The 25,839-nt window shown below is 42.1% G+C and overlaps 1 protein-coding gene across 5 annotated transcripts in view; it reads left to right on the top strand.

Annotated features, from left to right (window-relative positions):
* The window catches only part of LOC132894609 (peroxidasin), a 300,221-nt gene that overhangs the window by 246,603 nt on the left and 27,779 nt on the right, over positions 1–25,839 (top strand). For all 5 annotated transcript variants that reach the window (XR_009655662.1, XM_060934684.1, XM_060934683.1 and 2 more), the window contains exons 16-18: positions 7,217–7,374; positions 13,569–15,072; positions 15,158–15,292. Coding sequence is in view for 4 of the 5 variants with exons in the window: in XM_060934684.1 (XP_060790667.1) it covers positions 7,217–7,374; positions 13,569–15,072; positions 15,158–15,292 (1,797 nt within the window). In the remaining variant the exon portion in view is untranslated. The remainder of the gene's footprint in view (positions 1–7,216; positions 7,375–13,568; positions 15,073–15,157; positions 15,293–25,839) is intronic.

Here is a 25,839-nt window from a genome sequence, read left to right as displayed (position 1 = left end):
GACCCATCTTCAGCTTTCGGGCAGAGGCCACCAGATTTTGAGTTAAAATGTCCTGGTATTTCAAAGAGTTCATGATGCCATGCACCCTAACAAGGTTCCCGGGGCCTTTGGAAGAGAAACAGGCCCGCAGCATCACCGATCCTCCCCCATACTTCACAGTGGGCATGAGGTGCTTTTCCGCATACTCATCTTTCGTGATGTATTAGAGTGTTTGTTGCCAAAAAGCTCTATCTTGGTCTCATCTGACCAAAGCACATGGTCCCAGTTGATGTCCCAGTACCGCTTAGCGAACTCCAGACGTTTACGTTTATGCTTGTAAGTGAGAAAAGGCTTTTTCCATGCATGCCTCCCAAACAGCTTGTTGGCGTGTAGATAGCGCCTGATGGTTGTTATGGAGACTTTGTGACCCCAAGATGCTACTCTTTGATGCAATTCTGTAACAGTGAGCTTTGGAGAACTTTTTACTTCTCTTACCATCCTCCTCACTGTGTGTGGTGGCAAGATAAACTCGCATCCTCGTCCAGGCTTGTTTGCCACTGTTCCAGTTGTTTTAAACTTCTTGATGATTCCTCTGACTGTAGATATGGGCCGGTGTAGGCAAGCGGCTGTTTTCTTGTAACCGTTGCTTGACTTATGAAGGTCGACACACATCTGCCTTACTTGAATGGTGTGTTCTCTTGTCTTTCCCATGTTGAAGAGTTGATAAGAGAAACAGGCCTCTGTGTCACATCATATTTATACCCCAGGGAAACAGGATGTGATGAATTACTAATTAAAGGCTCCTAGATACTCTGATCAACTTTATAAACTACAGTAGAAATGACAGAAATGTTTCAATTACATTTATTTTGGAGGAATTGTTATGGGTGCCAATAATTGTGGAACAGGTGATTTTATGAAAAATAATTATGTCTTAGGGATTTTTTTATTATTATGTTTTTTAATTCACTTGAGTTAAGGGTTAAATTTTTCTACAATTTTCAGTGTGAGATTATGCTTCTGCAATAAAAATTGAATTTATTTTAAGGCATTTAACACATCTTAACCAGGGGTGCCAATAATTGTGGAGGGCACTGTAATATGTACAAAGTTTTTCGTTGCAGTCTTTTTTAACTGTATGTTTGTATGAATTTATTGAATAAAGTCTTTCTACAGATAGGATTGTATTCCAGTGTAAATGTTCTAGCTATTTCTCACATTGCTATACATCTTCTCATCTCATCTCATTATCTGTAGCCACTTTATCCTGTTCTACAGGGTCGCAGGCAAGCTGGAGCCTATCCCAGCTGACTACGGGCGAAAGGCGGGGTACACCCTGGACAAGTCGCCAGGTCATCACAGGGCTGACACATAGACACAGACAACCATTCACACTCACATTCACACCTACGCTCAATTTAGAGTCACCAGTTAACCTAACCTGCATGTCTTTGGACTGTGGGGGAAACCGGAGCACCCGGAGGAAACCCACGCGGACACGGGGAGAACATGCAAACTCCACACAGAAAGGCCCTCGCCGGCCACGGGGCTCGAACCCGGACCTTCTTGTTGTGAGGCGACAGCGCTAACCACTACACCACCGTGCCGCCTGCTATACATCTTTCACATGCATATGGCAATTTATACTAATTCCATTTTAGTATATCTCTATTTTGTCACATCCGTCCACCAACAAAATACAGATCGTACGTGCTAAAATCATTGACATATTTTCTGAAATGTTGAGCTCATGCTGTCTTGAAATCTACTGTGTCTGTTTTGGAGAACATTAAACAATATTTTAAACATAGTTTGATGCATCTAAGTTGACTTTCATTTTCTTGTAAAACTGGCCATCAAATTGGTACCCAAAGCAAATTTTAGCCGTTCTGTAATATCTAAAAAAAAATATATCGGGCTATTCTGTGGCTGGGAAGTTATTTAATTTGAGGGGATTAAAGCAAATAATGTGCATGAAATTGCTCGCTTTGCGCAGTCAAGCAGTCAGAGGAAGTCCGTGTGTGTGCGCATGCGCAGGTTTACCTTCTTTTTCTTCTTCTTTTGGGTTTTACGGCAGCTGGCATTCAGTGTTGCATTACTGCCATCTACAGGTTTACCTTTGAGCGTGCACTGACAGTTCCATCATTCTGTCGCTAAACAAACAGCTGATCACACCGAGGTGCTCGCTGAGCGCCGATATTTATTAGTTTTGGTCCTGCGTTTCCTTTCCTTCGCATATAACATCACGTCTTTTCTTCTCGCTTTCCGTTACTGTAGTCGGTCTTTCACATTTCATTCGCACACTCACGTCCTCCATTTTTCTCTCCTGTTTCAAATTTGTATCCCACAATGCCTTGCACGAACGGGGAAAGCCCACCACGTCATGCATGATATAGTATCTTGTATTGGGTCATGGTGAAGCAGGAAAAAATAGCGGAGAATTTAGGGCCACATGACTCTAAATTCATTAATTGTTCTTTTAAAAAAATAAATAAAATTGGAAGTCTGTGATTCGAATTTAGTCGCTTTTGGTCCACTAAACAAAAATAATTCTTTTTATGACCTAAACTTGAAAAATCTGAAAGGCAGTCTAGCTTTAACAGCAGCTCTGACAGTAGTTCCAGCTGAAACGTAAATGATATGTTTATATTAATGCTCTAGTTCTAACATTATCATGCCTATAGTGACAGCTGATGATAAAGTTTTTAAAAATATACGTGTTGTCTAACAAAGAAAAATGTATAATTGTCTCTGTGGTCAATCTTACTGTTAGATATTTGATTAAAATTTATGGAACCTCTTTTGGGTGTCAGCGCTCTGAAACATTCAGTACGTTTCCAGACATGAGAGAGTTTGTTGTGATTTCTGAGGGGTCCGTTTTCCCGTTAACTTCAGGACAGAGAATACAGGAGGCTCTGCTGAGGGATCAGCTGTTTATAGCTGCTGTAATGTAAGCAATAACAGGAAATACCTCCTCTCACAGATGTTCCATTACATTGAATGTAACTATAAAGAGTTAAAAAGCGTGTCATGTCATTCATTAATACATTTAAAAAAAAATTGTAATTGGCTGTTGTATAAAAATATTCCACTTGTATCCAGGATCACACTACTTCAGTGCGGATTATTTTTGTATCTTAGCAAAGTGTGTCGTGTTATACCTTACACTCAGTACAGTGTACACTACCGTTCAAAAGTTTGGGGTCACCCAGACAATTTTGTGTTTTCCATGAAAAGTCACACTTTTATTTACCACCATAAGTTGTAAAATGAATAGAAAATATAGTCAAGACATTTTTCTGGCCATTTTGAGCATTTAATCGACCCCACAAATGTGATGCTCCAGAAACTCAATCTGCTCAAAGGAAGGTCAGTTTTATAGCTTCTCTAAAGAGCTCAACTGTTTTCAGCTGTGCTAACATGATTGTACAAGGGTTTTCTAATGCCGCTTTTCCACTACCAACGCGGCTGAGTCGGGCTGAGCCGTGCCATGCTGAGTTGGGCTGAGTCGAGCTGAGCGGGGCTGTTGGAGTTGCATTTCGACTACAACCGCGCTGAACCGTGCTGGCTGGAAGTGGGTGGACACATTGGGTGGAGTTAGCGAAAGTGGGTGGACGTCATGTGATGTCGTTAGGCGGCGCAAACAGTGACATCAGTGAGCTTTTAAGCGGTAGTCTCACGACCCGGAGAGTAAACAATAAACATGGAGGACATGGAGTCGTTAGTGTTGCTGGTCTTGGTGCTGTGGCTTGTTGTCGCCGACAACGCCAACAGATACTGGCAAGAGCGTATAGATGAGGCGAGGCGCATAAGGCTTCATAATTCTCATAATTCTCCTTCTTCCGGGTTTACGGTGTTTACAGATCCCAGCGCGCTCGCGGGGCGTGTGAGGACACTCCTCCTCACCAATCAGTGCACAGGGGAGTGTCTGCTCACGCCCGTAGCCTCACTCAGCTCGGTTTGGCTCGCTTCAGCCCCACTCCAAAACCGTGCGAGTTTTGGGGGCTGAGCAGGGCTGAAGCGAGCTGAGTCGTGCTGTTCTTAGGTAGTCGAAACGCGAGCCGTGTCGGGCTGAAGTGAGCTGAAGCGAGCTGAAAAAGGGTAGTGGAAAAGGGCCATAATCATCCATTAGCCTTCTGAGGCAATGAGCAAACACATTGTACCATTAGAACACTGGAGTGAGAGTTGCTGGAAATGGGCCTCTATACACCTATGGAGATATTGCACCAAAAACCAGACATTTGCAGCTAGAATAGTCATTTACCACATTAGCAATGTATAGAGTGGATTTCTGATTAGTTTAAAGTGATCTTCGTTGAAAAGAACAGTGCTTTTCTTTCAAAAATAAGGACATTTCAAAGTGACCCCAAACTTTTGAACGGTAGTGTATAGTGGTTATGCTTGGTAAGAATCTGTCAGCCGTACTGTATGTGTGTTCTGTGCGCTGAATAGCAGCTGCACACTCACTCCGTCCCTTCAGCTCTAATCTAATAATGCACAGGACTAGTGATAATTGTTCAGAGGTTTGGTGTTCTCTGCTTTCCTGGCTGGGGTCTCTGTTAGTTTTCTAGCTCAAGGGACTTGACTCGTACAGTCAAACAGACAAATTAACTGGGGTGGGTTTCCCAAAAGTCTCTTAACGCTAAGAGCATCTTAACTAGGAGTGCGAGAGTGTTCATTGTGCTGCTCGCTCTGCCATTTAACGATGATCTTTGTGCTGTGACACTTTTGGGACACTCAGGCCTGCTTGGTGCATCCACTGTGGACTCGAAAGATCAGTGATATTTTTATTTTATTTTATTATTTTTTTAATCCCCCGCTGGTCAAAAGGCCCAAAGGGGGATTATGTCGTAGCGGTATCCGTCCGTCCATCAATCCTGAGAAGGGTACTCACCTTCTGAAATCAACTCCTCTCACCATTTTGGAGGAATTTCATGAAACTTGGCAGGATTCTTTGTTATATGTCGGTAATACGCATATTGTAGTTTCGTTCAATTCAGTCACATTTTACCTGAGTTACAGCCCTTGATTAACAAAATTATAATTTGACAATTTCATGAGAGTGTGTTTTCCTTCTGACATCGACTCCTCTCATAATTTTGGACGAATTTCTCGAAGCTTGGTAAAAGGCCTTGTTATATGACGGTAATACGCAGATTGCAATTTAATTTCGTTTGTGAAAATTTTCCCAGAGTTTTGACCCTTGATTAAATAACTTGTACTTTGACGATTTCATGAGGGTGTACGTTCTTCTGAAATCAACTCCGCTCACAATTTGTGGAGGAATTTCACTAAACTTGGCAAAAGGCTTTGTTATATGACAGTTATACGCACATTGAAATTTCGTTTAATTTGGGCAAATTTTACCAGAGTTATGCCCTTGATTATTAACAAAGTTGTACTTTGGCAATTTCATCAAGGTGTGCTTACTTTCTGAAATCAATTTCCGTCACAATTTTTGGAGGAATTTCACGAAACTTGACAGGATTCTTTGTTATATGTCGGTAATACGCATATTGTAATTTCGTTAAATTCGGTCACATTTTACCAGAGTTACAGCCCTTGATTAAGAAAATTTTAATTTGACAATTTCATGAGAGTGTGTTTTCCTTCTGAAATCAACTCCTCTCACAATTTTTGGAGGAATTTCACCAAACTTGGCAAAAGGCATTGTTATATGACGGTAGTACGCATAGTGTTATTTTGTTCAATTTGGTCGCATTTTACCAGAGTTGTGGTCCTTTATTAACAACCTTGTACTCACAATTTCATGAGAGAGTGTGTTTTCCTTCTGACATCAACTCCTCTCACAATTTGTGGAGGGATTTCTGAAAGGGGATTATGTCATGCCGATTATGTCCGTCAATCCTGGGAAGGGTGCTGACCTTCTGAAATCAACTCCTGTCACAATTTTTGGAGGAATTTGATGAAACTTGGCAGGATTCTTTGTTATATGATGGTAATAAGCATATTGCAGTTTCGTTCAATTCATTCGCATTTTACCAGAGTTACACTACCGTTCAAAAGTTTGGGGTCACTTTGAAATGTCCTTATTTTTGAAAGAAAAGCACTGTTCTTTTCAATGAAGATCACTTTAAACTAATCAGAAATCCACTCTATACATTGCTAATGTGGTAAATGACTATTCTAGCTGCAAATGTCTGGTTTTTGGTGCAATATCTCCATAGGTGTATAGAGGCCCATTTCCAGCAACTCTCACTCCAGTGTTCTAATGGTACAATGTGTTTGCTCATTGCCTCAGAAGGCTAATGGATGATTAGAAAACCCTTGTACAATCATGTTAGCACAGCTGAAAACAGTTGAGCTCTTTAGAGAAGCTATAAAACTGACCTTCCTTTGAGCAGATTGAGTTTCTGGAGCATCACATTTGTGGGGTCGATTAAATGCTCAAAATGGCCAGAAAAAATGTCTCGACTATATTTTCTATTCATTTTACAACTTATGGTGGTAAATAAAAGTGTGACTTTTCATGGAAAACACAAAATTGTCTGGGTGACCCCAAACTTTTGAACGGTAGTGTATAGCATAGTTGCCAGCAGGGGATATTGTGCTCTCAGAGCACTCTTGTTAAATCTTGACTTGTACGCAGTTTTATCTGCTCAGACAGTGTCTCTACTCATTTTTAACAATTAGGCTAATAAGTGCAAAGCAAAGCTTAGTGTAGTAATAATGCTCCACTTGTGTGTGTGTGTGTGTGTTAATATGAAATTATTGTACAAAAAATATTTACACATGCAGACGTTTTAACCATTGTGCTAAATATGAATGAATTCTCCTCCATCTTCTACACAGAGCCAGTTTTCCAACCAGAGAAATTGCCTTTTTTCTTTTCTTTTTTTTTCTTCCTTTTTTTGGAAAACCGGAGTGATTGCCAGGGTGCCTTCAGATCCATAAATTGATACTTAAATTGTATGGTTCTCCAAAATCTGGATGACTTTTGTATGTAGTTATTTGGCACACTTTTTTTTAATCCAACCCGACCTACAATTGAGGTGAAATACAGTTCAAACAAATAGCCAGGCAAGTAAGGGTTTTGCTAAAGTGCCTAACAGTGACTGACTGGCAGTCCTGATATTTGAACTAATAATCTTCCAGTTATTAGCTCAGAATCTTAGGCAGTGATCCATCACTGTCCATGTCCATCATACTGCTCCCATGAATAAAGATGTTACGTTCATGTTTAACATATTCATGTCTGGATTTTTATTTCATCCAGCTCGCCCCGCACTCCCGGTGAGCTGCTGGCGTTGTTCCGCTATCCACGCGACCCTTACACAGTGGAACAGGCCAGAGCCGGAGAGATCTTTGAGCAAACTCTTTTCCTCATTCAACGGCATGTCAACCAGGGCCTGATGGTGGACACCAATGGGACAGGTATCTCATCATGCAAAAAAAAATTTCAAAACTTTTGTGGTCATGTTAAAAAGAATGTTCAGATATCAATACTTCAAGTCCTTGGAATTATAAGGATTGAGTTTCTGGTGGTTATGCGATTTTATCATTTTCAAACCATAAGGGTTGTATCCTTATACAGTTATGTCCATAAATATTTGGACAGAGGCAACATTTTTCTAGTTTTGGTTCTGTACATTACCACAATGAATTGTGAACAAAACAATTCAGATGCAGTTGAAGTTCAGACTTTCAGCTTTAATTCAGTGGGTTGAACAAAATGATTGCATAAAAATGTGAGGAACTAAAAGCATTTTTAAACACAATCCCTTCATTTCAGGGGCTCAAAAGTAATTGGACAAATTAAATAATTGTAAATAAAATGTTCATTTCTAATACTTGGTTGAAAACCCTTTGTTGGCAATGACTGCCTGAAGTCTTGAACTCATGGACATCACCAGACGCTGTGTTTCCTCCTTTTTAATGCTCTGCCAGGCCTTTACTGCAGCGGTTTTCAGTTGCTGTTTGTTTGTGGGCCTTTCTGTCTGAAGTTTAGTCTTTAACAAGTGAAATGCATGCTCAATTGGGTTGAGATCAGGTGACTGACTTGGCCATTCAAGAATATTCCACTTCTTTGCTTTAATAAACTCCTGGGTTGCTTTGGCTTTATGTTTTGGGTCATTGTCCATCTGTATTATGAAACGCCGACCAATCAGTTTGGCTGGATTTGAGCACACAGTATGTCTCTGAATACCTCAGAATTCATCCGGCTGCTTCTGTCCTGTGTCACATCATTAATAAACACTAGTGACCCAGTGCCACTGGCAGCCATGCATGCCCAAGCCATCACACTGCCTCCGCCGTGTTTTACAGATGATGTGGTATGCTTTGGATCATGAGGTGTACCACGCCTTCGCCATACTTTTTTCTTTCCATCATTCTGGTAGAGGTTGATCTTGGTTTCATCTGTCCAAAGAATGTTCTTCCAGAACTGTGCTGGCTTTTTTAGATGTTTTTTAGCAAAGTCCAATCTAGCCTTTTTATTCTTGAGGTTTGAGTGTCTTGCACCGTGCAGTGAACCCTCTGTATTTACTTTCATGCAGTCTTCTCTTTATGGTAGATTTGGATATTGATACGCCTACCTCCTGGAGAGTGTTGTTCACTTGGTTGGCAGTTGTGAAGGGGTTTCTCTTCACCATGGAAATTATTCTGCGATCATCCACCACTGTTGTCTTCTGTGGGTGTCCAGGTCTTTTTGCATTGATGAGTTTACCAGTGCTTTCTTTCTTTCTTTCTCAGGATGTACCAAACTGTAGATTTTGCCACTCCTAATATTGTAGCAATTTCTCGGATGGGTTTTTTCTGTTTTCGCAGCTTAAGGATGGCTTGTTTCACCTGCATGCACTGTAAAAAAAATATTTGTTGTTTTAACTTAAAGTTAGTGCAAGGGCTGCCTTAAAATTTTGAGTTCACTGGAATTCACATAGTAAGTTAAATTGTTGTGAACTTACTATATTAATTTCAGTGAACTCAAAATTTTAAGGCAGCCCTTAAGGCAACCCTTGCACTAACTTTTTTTTAAGTTAAAACAACAAATCATTTTTTACAGTGTGGAGAGCCAGTGTTTCCCCTAGAAAATGTTTGAAGGTGCGGTGGCAAGACCTGCGCTTAGACGTCCCACCCCAGTATGAGGATAAAAACAGCCAACAGCACAGAAGGCTATACATAGATTAATCCATCGGTCATGACTTTAGCCCACAACATGCCAGCACATAACTGCGCAGAATAAAATGCTAAAACAGCCAACAGTACACAACAAAAGCACCTCGGTAGTAGGCTAACTCAACTTAAACAACTTGCTTGTATCAGTACCAATGCAGTATAGAAACATTGAAAACAGAGGAAGCAGTGCACTCGGCGGTGCTAATAGAAGTAACCAATGACTTACGCTTAAAACTTCCCAAAGGCCTGCCTGCGTCTGTCATTGGCCTGCACGAACTCCTTTGTGATGACTGTCATGTCAGTTTGTTCCAGAATGTCACGGTGAATATGGCAGTTCATCAAATCATTCAGTCTCTTGTGTCATTGTGGATCGGAGGTGTGATTTCAGTCGACGAAGTGTGGAAAACAAACACTCTGCTGATGCCGAGGGCACGAAGGCCAAAAGCCAGGGCACCGAGGCCATAAAATAAAACAATGATTTTAAGTTCATGTCTATAATGAATTTAATTTAAGGACTAATGACTCTTCTGAGGAAGATTGGAGTCCCGGTCAAAACTATCAAGCAGGTAAAGAAACATCTACAATATTATGTCTGAAGATAAGAAAATATTGAACACATCTAAACTTATCAAGCCATCACTCACTTCAAAAATTGTAAAACTTAAACCTATATCCTCCCATAATTTTTGTTCAATTGACACCGAATGTGCAAGAGCATCTTCAGACTGTACTACTATGCAGATTTTTGATTAATCAAAATTGAGCCTGGAGCTCATCAAAATGTTTGACTGTAAATGGAACATATACTAGCATGCAGGCTACTGATTAACCCATAAGAGCCCAGACCAATTTCTCAATCAAGGAAAATTATTGAGGAAATAAAACGAACTAAATAGACGACAAAGAAAACATTTCTGACCTTTTATTTTTTAAAACAGCACTTTCATGTCTCAAGATCTGAAATATTAAATTGCAAATTTGCAGAACACTGCAACACTATTATACTGTTAACCCCAAAGTTCATTCTATACAAACAGTTTGAGTAAATTCCACTTTTAAAGATTAGTTTTATTGCATTACTTAAACAGTATGAGTATATGAAGAGTATATGAGACAGTCATTGGGTGTACTCATTTTTGTAATTTAAACAAACTAAAACTATCATGTTTTACCTCAGGCCACAGTGCTGCCCTGTTGTGATTGGCTCAAAACTCAAGACAAGTTGAGTTGACGGCTACAGAGGAAGTTGCGCCATTTTCTAATTTACACAGAGCAATTTAAGGTCTTTGCACTTTTGACAGCAAGCTAATTAGCATGTTAGCGGCTACAGTCGGTACTCGGCACGTTAAAAGTGGGTCAACGTTGTAACAACATAACGCTACTGTACAAGCAATGCTTATTTAACGGTAACAAACTTAAGCTCTATATGTTGAAATTCCTCTCTTATTCGTTCGTTAATTTATCACACAGTCTTACCTCAGTCAACTTCTTCCCTCCTTCTGTGAAAATTCAACGTCTCAGACGCGGACACAAGTGGGCGGGAGATGCGTTTGATTAAGTCTTCTGATTGGCTGGTGATAGATTGGTGGGCGGGGGATGCGTTTGATTAAGTCTCCTGATTGGCTGGTGATAGATTGGTGTCATTATAGCGCGTCGGAGCGGTTCATGCCAGGCTCGAGTCCGCTCAACATCAAAAAATATTGGTTTAGCCTATTTTTTTAATAATTTTCAAAAAGTTACCCGGGCCACAGCCTCCCTTCAGGAATTCCTGAAGGTGCGGCGGCCCGCCGCAGCCAATTGTACATAGCGGAAACACTGAGAGCTCATTTGACCGCATGTTTTATTCACAGCAAAATCTTCCAAATGCAAGCACCACACCTCAAATCAACTCCAGGCCTTTTATCTGCTTAATTGAGAATGACATAACGAAGGAATTGCCCACACCTGCCCATGAAATAGCCTTTGAGTCAATTGTCCAATTACTTTTGGTCCCTTTAAAAACAGGGTGGCACATGTTGAGGAGCTGAAACTCCTAAACCCTTCATCCAGTTTTAATGCGGATACCCTCAAATGAAAGCTGAAAGTCTGGACTTTATGTCCATGTCCATTATATAACTATAACTTGAATATGTTTCAGTAAACAGGTAAAAAAAAAACAAAATTTGTGTCAGTGTCCAAATATATAATATGGACCTAACTGTGTGTGTGTGTATATATATATGTGTGTGTATATATATATATATATATATATATATATATATATATATATATATATATATATATATATATATATAATTTTTTTTTTTTTCCAGTGGTGTGTGAATAACCAGTTTCTAATTCAAACTTACTTTCTCCATAAAAACTCAGATAGAACTTTATATTTCCAAGGTCTAATCTTCCAGTGTTTTTTTTTTCATGACTATCTGGCAGATCAAATACCTCGTTGTGTTTAAAGGAAAGGCAGCTCAGGAAGCCTTTCCAGTATGAGGCTCACTGGGCACTGGGTTTCTTTGAATTGCCAAGAATAGACCATGCTGTTTTTATAGCTTATACTGTAACAACAACCAAGCTCTCATGGTCACACTGTGCTCTGACTGAGATTAGACATATTTTGCTGATTAGCACTAAGTAGCTGAAGCCATTTGGATCTTTTTTTCCTCTATATATTAAATGCACTGCTATATACTGGGCAAGCAGAACAAAACAACAAACAAAAGGGAAAAGTAAAGTCAACATATTGATTATTCGGCTGAAGAAAAGATTTACAGACTTGATTGACTGACTGATTTTTTTTGCAGCATTGTGGTGAGGTAGATAATATTATGAGACTAGATGACTTGTAACCACGTGATCAAAATGTGCTACGTCATGAGCGTCCGCCATGATGGTGGACCTACAAAGCAACTAAAGGCCAATTTATGCTGACAACCCAGTCTTTGCAGACGGCGTCGCAGATAGCGTCTGCGTAGCCCCCCCACCTTCGCAGACGCTCTGCGCGCACCTCCCAAAAATTGTGACCACCGCAGAAGCCTCGCAGACAGCATCGCAGACAAGAGGGCTCTGATTGGTCCACTCTACATCTGCTGTACATGCACTTCCGCTTCCCTACTTTCCCGGTTTGGTTTGTTTTCACGACTGCCATTTTTAAAAACACGAGCGAAGATGGAGCAGCACGAAGAGCGGTTGATCGAGGAAGTGAGGAAGTACGTACATCTATACGACTCCAGTTCTAGTCATTATAAGTAACCGGAGGATAAACACTCCACTAACCACACCCACCAACTACTCCTAGCGACTTCGCGCCCCCTTGTGTTGTGGCGGTGAATAACATTGCGCACGCCTATTACTCCCCGCTCAACGATAAATTACAATTGTCTGCGAAAAGCTATCTGCGAAAGCCTTGTCGCAAGAGCACGCAGAGGCCCTAAGACGGCAGCCGCTGAAAGCGTGTCTGTAAACAATGCTGGATTTTCTCAGTATTACTATGATTTGAGCGCTCGAGCAAAAATTCGATACAAAAAGAAGATAGAAGTGTGTGGTTTTTGACCCATATTATTTTAAAAAGTCAGACTTTTCTGAAGATAAGACGCTTCTACCGACCATCGAGTACCCAGATATCGCGTTCTATCTGGTTTGGCTGCTGAAGAATCAAGTCCGACCTTGGGCTTTCCCATTTTCTGAGTGGGTGCCCAGTCTGGATTGTTTCTATCGTATAATTTCACTGGCGCTCCTAGAAGCGAAATGGTAATACACGTGTTAAAATTATAACAACGACCGAGTGAACCACGACAAGAGAACGCTCATTTTATAGCAGAATTCTAGCAACACGAAATAAAATTCTTCCGTGATATTATCGAGAAAGCTTTTGAATCTCACCTGAGATAAAATGATTACTGCAAACACGAGCTGTTTTGGTTTGAGCCTCTGTTAGATCAGCCCTGCCGATGTTGTTCAGCCGTGCTCGTCTCCTCTCCGTACTAAGCCTCAGAGATTCCTCGGCATCTTTCCGAATCATGGACGGAATTCTAAAAAATCCGAGCATGCCACGGTCACGAGTACCGCTGTGACCACAACCATATACAGCACAAAGATATGGCATCGCTAAAAGGACGCTTAAAGCAGTGGAAAAACAAAGAGAGTTGCGCACGCATGACTGTTTTGTATGGAATGTCGCTTGACCCCGCATTTGTATCTCCACCAACATGGCCGACATCCGGGTTTCTATTTTGCTTTGACGTCACTTGCAAGTCAAGGATAATGAATAATGAATATTCTGAGAATATTTTGAGGATAATGAGGAGAGGTTAAATACACTGAGATATGTGAGCCATGTTCATGTGTACATATACGGTACCACCAATATGAAACCTGATTTTTATTTTTATTTTTTTTGCACTCTTCACACCTTCAAAGAACTTTGCTCTTTCTAAATGTTCCCTCAAACCCTCTCTTAGCTTTCCGTTACAATGACCTGGTGTCACCACACTTCTTGGACATGATCGCGAATCTGTCTGGCTGTACGGCTCACCGCCGCTTCAACAACTGCTCTGACATCTGCTTCCATCAGAAGTACCGCAGCCACGATGGCACATGCAACAACCTGCAGCACCCCATGTGGGGCGCCTCGCTCACCGCCTTTGAACGCTTGTTAAAGTCCGTGTATGACAACGGCTTCAACTTGCCACGTGGTGCCACAGAAAGACGCCACAATGGCTTTGCTCTGCCTTTGCCTCGCCTCGTCTCCACCACCATGATAGGCACAGAGACGGTTACTCCTGACGACCGTTACACACACATGCTCATGCAGTGGGGCCAGTTCCTGGATCATGACCTGGACTCCACTGTAGCAGCCCTCAGTCAGTCACGTTTCTCTGATGGCCAGCTGTGTACATCGGTCTGCACCAATGACCCACCCTGCTTCCCTGTCATGTTCCCGCCCAGTGATCCACGGCAACGACGGGACGGTGCTCGTTGCATGTTCTTTGTGCGCTCAAGCCCAGTGTGTGGCAGTGGCATGACTTCACTGCTCATGAACTCGGTGTATCCTCGCGAGCAAATCAACCAACTGACGTCCTACATTGATGCTTCCAATGTGTACGGCAGCTCAGATCATGAAGCAGAGCAGATACGAGACCTGGCAGGGCATCGGGGCATGCTGCGGCAGGGCATTGTACAGCGCACGGGAAAGCCACTGCTGCCCTTCGCCAGTGGGCCACCCACAGAGTGTATGCGTGATGAAAACGAGAGCCCCATTCCTTGCTTCCTGGCTGGGGATCACCGTGCCAATGAGCAATTGGGTCTCACAGCCATGCACACGGTGTGGTTCCGTGAGCATAACCGCATCGCCAGAGAGCTGCTGCGCCTCAACCCGCACTGGGACGGGGACACTATTTACCATGAGGCGCGTAAGATTGTGGGCGCCCAGGTACAGCACATCACCTACAGTCACTGGCTTCCCAAAATACTCGGTGAAGCAGGCATGAAGAGGATGGGCAGGTACCACGGCTACGACCCCAACGTTAACGCAGGAATTTTTAGCGCCTTTGCCACGGCTGCGTTCCGTTTTGGCCACACTCTCATCAATCCCATTTTGTACCGGTTAGATGAAAACTTCCAGCCTATCCAACAGGGCCATATATCACTCCACAAGGCTTTCTTCTCTCCCTTCCGTATCGTAAACGAGGGCGGCATCGACCCCCTGCTCCGTGGACTGTTTGGCGTGGCAGGAAAGATGCGAGTGACCACCCAGCTGCTCAACACAGAGCTGACAGAGCACCTCTTCTCCATGGCCCACGCCGTGGCCTTGGATCTTGCTGCCATGAACATCCAAAGGGGACGTGATCATGGCATCCCTCCCTATAACGACTACAGGGTGTTCTGCAATCTCACCTCAGCGCAGACTTTCGATGACCTGAGGAATGAAATTCGCAGCCCGACCGTTCGGGAGAAGCTTCAGAGGTAAAGGCGTGATCAATTTAGTGATATAGCCTGTTAAGTATTAATTTGTATTGTGGCTGATTTGTTGGGTTGGATGTGATTCCAGGCTCTATGGCACTCCACTGAACATCGATCTGTTCCCCGCTTTGATGGCTGAGGAACTTGTTCCTGGGAGCAGACTGGGGCCAACTCTCATGTGCCTACTGGCCACACAGTTTAAAAGGCTCCGAGATGGTGACAGGTAAACTGCATGTTTTAGTTACTGAGCTCATAACCGCATTTATAACTTAAATGTGATGTTGAAAATAATTAATATGTTTAGCTTCTATACTACCTTAAAATGTATAGTGTTATATTCCAGGACAGAATTTTTTTTTTTTTACCAGTTTCTTGGTAACAAGCTGAAATCTTTTGTCTTATTAACTGCACAAAAGAAAGGAAAACGTGAGGCTGGTGAGGAAACGACTATTTATAGCTGTTGCGTAAGTGAGAATGAGACCGAGCTTGTTTTGCAGATGTTCCATAACATTAAGAGCAGTAATTATGAGGTGGTGGTGTTTTGTAATTGGAGGCACATTGCTGAGGTATAAGAGGATTAAAACACTTCAGGATGTGCTGTTATTGGACCATAATCAGTAACACACAAGTAATAAAACTCCGGATTTATTACGTCATGCTGCATCACATCACCGCAACACTGATTATTGTCCTTTACATTGTTCCCGTCATGTTGTGTTCTTTACATCATACACAGTTTCACTGTTTCTGATTTCCTTACCATGACTGTTTTAACTATATTTTCTGATACCATTACCAAGCGGGATTATGTCGTGGCGATTTCCATCCGTCTGTCCGTCCTGGGAAGGGTACTCACCTTCTGAAATCAACTCCTCTCACCATTTTTGGAGGAATTTCACGAAACTTGGCAGGATTCTTTGTTATATATCGGTAATACGCATATTGTAATTTTGTTAAATTCAGTCACATTTTACCTGAGTTACAGCTCTTGATTAACAAAATTATACTTGGACAATTTCATGAGTTTTCCTTCTGAAATCAACTCCTTTCACAATTTTTGGAGGAATTTCACGAAACTTGGCAAAAGGCATTGTTATATGTCGGTAATACGCATATTGTTATTTTGCTCAATTTGGTCGCATTTTGCCAGAGTTACAGCCCTTGATTAACAACCTGGTACTTTCACAATTTCATGAAGGTGTGCTCGGCTTCTGACATCGACTCCTCTCACAATTTTTGGACGAATTTCTCGAAGCTTGGCAAAAGGCCTTGTTATATGACGCTAATACGCATATTACGATTTAATTTCATTTGTTAAAATTTTCCCAGAGTTTTGACCCTTGATTAAATAACTTGTACTTTGACAATTTCATGAGGGTGTACGTTCTTCTGAAATCAAGTCCGCTCACAATTTGTGGAGGAATTTCACCAAACTTGGCAAAAGGCTTTGTTATATGACAGTTATACGCAGATTGAAATTTCGTTTAATTTGGGCAAATTTTACCAGAGTTATGCCCTTGATTATTAACATACTTGTACTTTGGCAGTTACATCAAGGTGTGCTTGCTTTCTGAAATCAACTTCCCTCACAATTTTTGGAGGAATTTCACGAAACTTGGCAAAAGGCATTGTTATATGTCGGTAGTATGCATAGTTTTATTTTGCTCAATTCGGTCACATTTTACCAGAGTTACAGCCCTTGATTAACAACCTTGTACTTTCACAATTTCATGAAGGTGTGCTCGGCTTCTGACATCGACTCCTCTCACAATTTTTGGACGAATTTCTCGAAGCTTAGCAAAAGGCCTTGTTATATGACGGTAATATGCATATTGTGATTTAATTTAATTTGCGAAAATTTTCCCAGAGTTTTGACCCTTGATTAAATAACTTGTACTTTGACAATTTCATGAGGGTGTACGTTCTTCTGAAATTAACTCCGCTCACAATTTGTGGAGGAATTTCACCAAACTTGGCAAAAGGCTTTGTTATATGACAGTTATACGCAGATTGAAATTTTGTTTAATTTGGGCAAATTTTACCAGAGTTATGCCCTTGATTATTAACAAAGTTGTACTTTGGCAATTTCATCAAGGTGTGCTTGCTTTCTGAAATCAACTTCCTTCACAATTTTTGGAGGAATTTCATGTAATTTGGCAAAACGTTTTTATCCCCTGCTGGCCGAAAGGCCCGAAGGGGGATTATGTCGTGGCGATTTCCATCCATCTATCCGTCCCGGGAAGGGTGCTCACCTTCTGAAATCAACTCCTTTCACAATTTTTGGAGGAATTTCATAAAACTTGGCAGGATTCTTTGTTATACGTATATTGCAATTTTGTTCAATTCAGTCGCATTTTACCAGAGTTATGGCATAGTTGCCAGCGGGGGATATTGTGCTCTCAGAGCACTCTTGTTTGGCATGGTGTGAAAACCCTATAAGATGAGACAGGCTATGCTTTTTTTGTGGCTGTGCTTTTAAATATCAAATATGTAAATAGCTTCATTCTGATTGGCTAACATCTTTTAACGAGAACTCATGTTATCCACACCTTTGGAATTGTTTTGCTGTGGTCTTCACGTTGCTGTTTCTGTGATGTCATCCAGATGCTTGTGTACATATGAAACAAATATTCCCTAAACTGTATACATATCATATTTACATAGCTTGTGTGCCCTATCATATCTCTCGCATTGGGTTGAGCTACGTTACCAAGCTAACTCAAACTAGAAACAGCTAACTGCCTGAAGTGATGAAAAAGAACCCACAGTGATGTTAGTGCTTATGGGAGCTCACCTAAGTGCATGGTGGCTAACAGATTGATCAAACTCACACAACAGGGAGTTGCTTATTACTCCAATACTCTGGTCAAATCAGATAATTTTGATTGGGAGCCAGGCAGGCCAGTTTTGCACCCACACTCTTTTACTATGAAGCCATGCAGAATGTGGGTTGGTATTGTCTTGCTGGAACAAACAGGAATGTCCCTGAAAAGACTTCCTCTGGATGGTAGCATATGTTACTTCAAAACTTGTATGTACCTTTCAGCATTAATGGTGCCTTCACAGATGTGTAAGTTACCCATGCCATGGGCACTAACACACCCTCATACCATCACAGATGCTGGCTGTTGAACTTTCTGCTGGTAACAATCTGGATTGTCCTTTTCCTCTTTAGCCCGGAGGACACAATGTCCAAAAAAAAAAGAAAAAAACAATTTGAAATGTGGACTCATCAGACCGTAGCACACACTTCCACTTTGCGTCGATCCATCTCAGATGAGCTCAGGCCCAGAGAATTTGGCGGTATTTCTGAATGTTTTCAATGTACACTCACCGGCCACTTTAATAGGAACTTGTTCTTGATTCTAAGATTCCTGTTTTGGGCTGCAGGAGTGGAACCCAATGTGGTCTTCTGTTCTGCTGTTGCATGCTGAGATGCTTTTCTGCTCACCACGGTTGTAAAGAGTTGCTATGAGTTGATTTTTTTTTTTTCATTTCCAGTTGAGAGTATGCCGTGCGCATTCTGGCTGCCGCTTCTCACCAGGGCTTTGTATTTTTATTTTTATTTTATTTTCTCTTTTGTTTTTCTTTTTTGTGTTTGTGTAGTTTGATGTTTGTTTTTGTTTGAGTGTTTGTGGTGTAGCTCCAGACCTAGTTTTGGGCGTCAGTTCCCTCCAGGCCTTGGTTCGCCGTGGGTGATGCCTGTGCTCCTCGCTATGGACTGCTGTGAGCTCGTTGCTCATTTTAACATCGTGGTTGTCCAGCGCTCTGTGTAGCGGTGTTTTAGTGCTTGGCGTGATGTTCCGAGCGATGTTGCTCTGTGGCGTCGCGGTGGCTGTGCAGGCAGCTGTGCAGGCTGTTTGGGACATATCAGCACTTGGCGTGGCGGTGCGTCTGTGCTCGCTTTGTGGATCCATGGCGTGGTGTTCCAAGTGATGTTGCCTTGTGCCGTCGCAGCGGCTGTGCTGGAGGTGTGGGACTTTTCGTCCCCCTTTTGGTGGGACTGTGGCTGCTACAGCACTGGAATGACATCCTGACCTTTATTTGGTGGACTTTTTTTTTCTCTATAATTGTAAAGCGACCTTGGGTTTTGAGAAAGGCGCTATATAAATTGAAATTATTATTATTATTATTATTATTATTATTATTATTATTATTATTATGTCCTTCCTGGCAGCTCGAAACAATCTGGCCATTTTCCTCTGACCTCTCTTATCAACAAGGCATTTATTTCTACCCACAGAACTGTCTCTCACTCACTTAATGTTTTTTTTTGTTTTTCGCACCATTCTGTGTAAACTCTAGAGACTGTTTGTGTGCGAAAACCCCAGGAGATCAGCAGTTTCTGAAATACTCAGAGCAGTCTATCTGGCTCAAACAAACCCCCACGCCACAGTGAAAGAAAGTCACACTTTGAGATCACAATTTTTCCCATTCTGATGTTTGAAGATTGTGAACATTAATTAACTGAAGCTCTTGATTTGTATCCGCATGATTTGATGCATCGTGTTGCTGTCAAGGGATCGGCTGATTCGAGAACCGTATAAAACAGGGCTTTTCAAAGTGTGGGGCGCGCCTCCCCTGGGGCGCGCCTGAGTTCTTCAGGGGGGCGCAACGTGAGGAAACATAAGCCAGAATAAGTTACTATTGCGGACATTTAGCGAACTTCAGCTAGCCTTTGCCAGAGACAAAATGGATCGATTTTTAGTACCTAAAGCTACAGTGAGTGAGGAGACAGAGTCTGGGCCAAGCAAAAAACCAGACCCTCCAGGATTTCGTGATGTTGCGATCCAACCAATCCCCGTGAACTCAGGGCGGTGTTGCAATTATATCCAATCACCGCAACCTTCCCGCAAATTTGACCAATCGTTGGCGTCGTCTTGAGGTGACGTCGACAAACTACCTTCCGCCTTACTTCCGTGTATACGTTCAAGAGAAGCAACATGCGCGCAGTGTTGCCAGATTGGGCGGTTTTAAGTGCATTTTGGCGGATTTTGAACATATTTTGGACTGGAAAACGTCAGCAGTATCTGGCAACACTGCATGTGCGAGTCAGTGTTTATGTAGGCTTAAATTCTGTTACTGAAAGTGTGTTATGTTTACAGTGAAGGACTGTGTGAACTTTACATTATTTTTTTACTTAATACAAGAAATTAATGGATGCCAACATTTTTGCCAAAATGGTATTTTATTTTCCATTGTTTAGGCAGCTTCAGCATCATACTGTGAGATTCTGTTCAAATTGTTTTTTTCTTCTATGAAGCCTGAGCCATTTATTTTATTAGTTTATAATTATTGTTTAATTTAGTCTTCAGGAGAGACTGCCTGCACACAGTACTAGTATTAATAGTTTTTTTCTTACATGAAAGCTGAGGCATTTATATTATATTTTAAGGTAACTTCATGTTGTGCTGTGAGGTTCTCTGCACTTTAACTTTTGAACCAACAGGAGCATTTGGATCAGTAAAGCCTATTTTTCTGCATTTTTGTAGTCCTGGTAATCTTTTATATTGGTAAAGTTGTTTATAGGACCATTTCTCAGTGTCTGTTTTTTTAATCAATAGTTTTTCAGTAATAACTTAATATTTAACATATCACTCAATTTTAATCACAAAAAGAGAAAATCGCAACAGTTTCTCGCAACTTTCACTTCCTCCCGCAATGTAATCGTAACAAAAACCTAAAAAACACCGCAACTTTCATCAGAATTTTTTGGAAAACCCCCCGCAACATCAGACATTTTAGCCCGCAACAATCACAAAAAAGGCCCGCGGAATCCTGGGGGGACTGAAAAAAGAAGGAAGTATGACCACGATTATTTAAAGTTTGGATTTCCATGGACTGGATCTGAAGATGCGCCACTGCCACAGTGTGTTGTCTGCCAAGAGGTGCTAGCTAATGATGCTATGAGATGTTTAAAATGTGTAAAACAAGATGTTTTAAAAAGAAAAGCACAGATGTTTAAAATGTGTAAAAAAAGATGTTTTAAAAAGCACAGATGTTTAAAATGTGTAAAAGAAAAAAATAAAAATGTGTACAGCAACCATTTTTTTTTAAAATACGACTGGAACATTAAGTATAGCAACAACAAAAATTGTGAGGGGGGCGCTGTTGTTTATTTGCTCTCTGAGGGGGGGCTGACTCTCCCACACTTTGAAAACCCCTGGTATAAAACATCAGGTGTACGGGTGTTCCTAATAACGTGTTCGGTGAGCGTATGACTTTTGTTTTGTATAGTAGATGCAGCGACAAACTGTGCTTACTGACAGCGGTTTTAAGAAGTGTTCCCGAGTCAGTGTAGTAATATCCTTTGTACAGTCATGTCAGTTTTTAATGTAGTGACGCCTGAGGGATCAAAGGTCATGAGAGTTCAGTGTTAGTTTGCAGACTTGCCCCTTACATGCAGAGATTTCTCTGGATTCTCTGAATCTTTTGATGATATGTCAGTGGTGAAATCCTTGCAACTGTTCATTGAGAACCATTGTTCTTCATCTGTTGGACTATTTGCCCACGCCGTTTTTCACAAAGTGATGAACCATCCTTGCTTGTGAACAACTGAGTCTTTCCAGTTCCCAGTTAACCTATTTCCCTGTAGAATGTTCTAAACAGGTGGTTTTGAGCATGAAAATCTTAAAATTTCTTGTAATTATATGTTGAGGATCATTGTTCTGATAGACTGTTTGCCTACGTATAAATTAATATTTGATTTTTTTTTTATTTTGAACGTTTTACTTACAGTTTTTGGACTCGTGGTTGACTTCAGCAGAGTTGGCACAGCTCCATCTTCTTGATTCAGATTGCTATGGGTGATCATATGTTGGGGTGGTGGTGGTGGTGGGGGGTGTTTAACTGTAAAAAATGAGAGGCGATTCCACGTAACTGCGAGTTGGCCTAGTGGTTAGCGTGTCCATGTCTCAACCGGGAGATCGCGAGTTCTACTTGTGGTCAGGTCATACCAAAGACCATCATAAAAATGGTACCTACTACCATCTGGCAAGGCACGCTGCAGTACAGATGTGAGTGGGGAGTCAAACTCTCGCGGTTACCAGAGGACCAGCCCCCCACTGTAACCCTAGCTGTATAAGCGAGAGGCTGAGGGCTATAGAAATGGAAATCGGCACCGCACCCATGTGCTTCAAAAAGCTGGTTAGTACTGGGGCAGGAGACTGCCTGGGAAGACCAGATCCTGGCGTAGAAGGGACTCTGACTTTTTTTTTTTTTTTACTTGATTCCATGTAAGATGCATGTACTTTTGTTCCTGGCCTGTTCTATCTGCCTATTTTCTTTCTATGGCCATTACAGACTAGGAAGGTAAAAGTCCACTTTGAATTTGCCCAGTCAGTGCGTTTACATGCACATCCAAATCGAGCTACTGTCGGTAATCGAGCTAAGGGTCCCAGCAGGGGTGCCAGAGAAATCCAATCCTACATGCACACAAGGAAATCGAGCTATTGTGTGAGGTACATTGTGCACCCTAGCCACAGGTGGCGCTACACGCCCCATCGTGTTGGTACACTTCCGGTTGTCGTCATGAAGAAGAGCTATTCAAGAGTATAAACAAAGTTATCAGTTCCGTGTTCACGAGAAGAACGACGACAAGGACAGCAACATCGAGATATATTTTATATATATTCAACTCCTTAAGCTGAATGAGCATGAACTCTATCTCCTCATTGCTCCAGAAGTGCACGTTTCTACTACTGTTGTCATGCCGACCGAGGCTGTTGTGTTTCCCGCTTGTGGTCTCGTCACTCGTCACTCCCGGAAGGGGCAGTGCTGAAGTAAGTAGCTCGACTACGTAGCTCGCTAGGGTTTACATGCACTAAGTAGCTCGGCTACAATCGCATAATCTAGGTCGCGTAGCTCGATTACAAGAAATCCAGTTCGGTTCGATTTCAGCCAAGCTAAGGTGTTTCCATGGCATTTAGAACTTCGATTTCAGTCGAGCTACGGCAGAAATTCAATTTTCTCTATGTGCATGTAAACGCACTGAGTGTGTCCCCAAGTCACATTGATATTTAAAAAAAAAAACAAGAAAAACAGTTTTCCGCTGCATGTTCTCTTTAAAGTGCATATCCAGAACCAATTTAGTGGGTTTTTTTTATATGAAAGTATGTCCCTTTACACACTCATCCAGAAGGGTAATTTTGCACAAGGCCATCTGTCTACAGCAGAAAAAAATAAAATAACAAAACGTGTCTGGAAAAATCCCAAGGGAGTCTGGAGCCAGATTCGTGACGTCACGTGCGGCTCCGCCAGCAGGCAGAGAAACCCTGCATGGGTTCAGTGCACAGCCTGTGTAGACCAAGTTTAGCAATTAGCGATTTTGCATTGAAATATGGAATTGTCGCCTGAGCTTCTAAACCCATGGATTCATGTATCAGTCAGTGCGTTTACATGCGCATCCAAATCGAGCTGCTGTCGGTAATCGAGCTAAGGGTCCCAGCAGGGTGCCAGAGAAATCCAATCCTACATGCACACAAGGAAATCGAGCTATTGTGTGAGGTGCATTGTGCACCCGAGCCACAGGTGGCGCTACACGCCCCATCGTGTTGGTACACTTACGGTTGTCGTCATGAAGAAGAGCTATTCAAGAGTGTAAACAAAGGGCCTACAGGTGGAAATTAGCATGTACTGCTATAATCTGGGACAGACATCTGTCCTTACCACAAGGATAATGTTTAATTTGTGCACTGTCCCTTTTAAAAATAAAATAAACTCTAAACTCTAAGAAGAGTGTTTGTAGTTTGTATGTACGAACAGAAGTGTTCCTAATAAAGTGGGCGGCTAAGGTGAAGTGTCATGCCGACCGAGGCTGGTGTGTTTCCCACTTGTGGTCTCGTCACTCGTCACTTCCGTAAGGGGCAGTGCTGAAGTAAGTAGCTCGACTACGTAGCTCGATTGGGTATACATGCACTAAGTAGCTCGGCTACAATCGCATAATCTAGGTCGTGTAGCTCGATTCCGAGAAATCAAGTTCGGTTCAATTTCAGCCTCGCTAAGATGTTTACATGCCATTTAGAACTTCAATTTCAGACGAGCAACGGCAGAAATTCGATTTTCTCTATGTGCATGTAAACGCACTCAATGCTCATCTATGTATTGTTACATAAATCATATTTTTTCTAATTACTATTTGTATTTATATATTTCTTCATTTAAAAGAGTACTGGCTACTGTAGGAGAAAGATTTCATAAGCTACACACATGGAATCGGCTAAGCAGGGTTGTATATACATTTAGGCCGAATCCCATTTCACCCCTTGGACCAACCCCTTGGCCCTTCCCCTCCATTTTGCGCATTCACGTGAAGGGGTAGGGGTATCCCAATCCCAGTTAACGCGGAGGGGTAGGGGAAGGGGTAGGGCTTCTGTACCCCTCCAAACGGAGATTTTCCTGGAGCTGACTCCGAACGAAGGGGTTTGAGTGATTTCCCACAATGCCATGCGGATTTCAGCGAGATTTCATGCGGATTTCAGAAAGATGGCGGTTCCCGCGGCGAAAGATTGTCATAAATGTATTTTCTCCATTATTTACGTGTTTTAAGTTGTTATCCAGAGGAAACACGCCGCTTGATTCGCTTTCGAGCTGAGAATGAGCAGCGATTTCTGAAATCCAAGCTGCTGCTAAAAAGCGTTGGGAGTGAGTATTGTTTTCGGTTGCTTGACTGCGTACGTTTTGTTCTGTTATTCTCGCTTTTATTGTTTACATGAGTGTTCTGACACCTCATTCTGTCGGATGTGGTGCACGAAGCGCCAAAGATATCCCATTCAGTGGTGTTAGTTAACAAATCACACCCTGCCAGCAGAGATTTCTGGTTCTGCCTCTGGCTCTGACTGTAGCGGCTGGTCGCAGCCAATGACGCATTTGGTCGCGTTTTGCTAACGTAAACGCTGACGGAGGTACGCGATGACGTATGCGATCGTTGAAGGGCTATCCCAATACGTAAGGGTTGAATTTCAAGCCCTATCCCTTGTAGCTCAGTTTCAAGGGGAAGGACCAAGGGGAAGGGGGAGGGGTAGGGGTAGAAATTAGAATTGGGATTGGGCCTTAATGTGTTTGACACGTCCCAAGATCTCAAGCCCTGACACGCATATCCCTTGATACATGTGAAGTAAGTGTATTATCGCCCAGCGCTTTCGTGTTGTTTACTTTTGTGCGTGTCAATAAATAACATTATCCGTGTACCACACAAACACAGGAACACCTAATTTAGAGGATAGTCGCTCTTATTTCTTACCCTGGCAACAGTCAACTTGTGAATCACCGATTTTCTTGGTCTTTTTCTCGGCTCCGCTTGGTCCCCGGCTTCGAGGGCCTCAGTGGATGCGGCACTTTGCCTTCTGTCAGGGGAGACGAACACGGCTGGCTCCTTTGGTGACGCTGACACAGATGGAGACGGTGTTGCTTTGGGCATTCTAACAGATGGAACTGCGTCTTTTTTCAGATCAAGTTGCTTCTTGAAGCTCATTTCCCACTGCAAATAGTTCTCAAAGTCGTCGGGCTTTATGAAGTGAGCCCCGCATATGATGCTGTGGTCTGTTGCATGTTGCCAGTTTTTCCAGGTGCCTCGCACGAAGCGCTCCCATTTCTCTCTCATTGTCTGGTCTTTTGGAAAACGATGAGTACTGATCCCATCATGATTGGTGTTGCTACACCCTCCTACGATGCATCTGTTAATCATTTTAATAATTACTTGATAACGTTGAAGAAATTTGCAGAAAACCACCAGGTCGTTTTCTCATAAACAAACCAGCGCAGCGTAGGATT

The sequence above is a fragment of the Neoarius graeffei genome, chromosome 11 (genome assembly GCF_027579695.1).
Source record: "Neoarius graeffei isolate fNeoGra1 chromosome 11, fNeoGra1.pri, whole genome shotgun sequence".
In the NCBI taxonomy this organism is placed as follows: domain Eukaryota; kingdom Metazoa; phylum Chordata; class Actinopteri; order Siluriformes; family Ariidae; genus Neoarius; species Neoarius graeffei.
The sequence above is the reverse complement of the archived record's forward strand: the minus strand, read 5'-3'. Positions and strand labels throughout refer to the sequence as shown.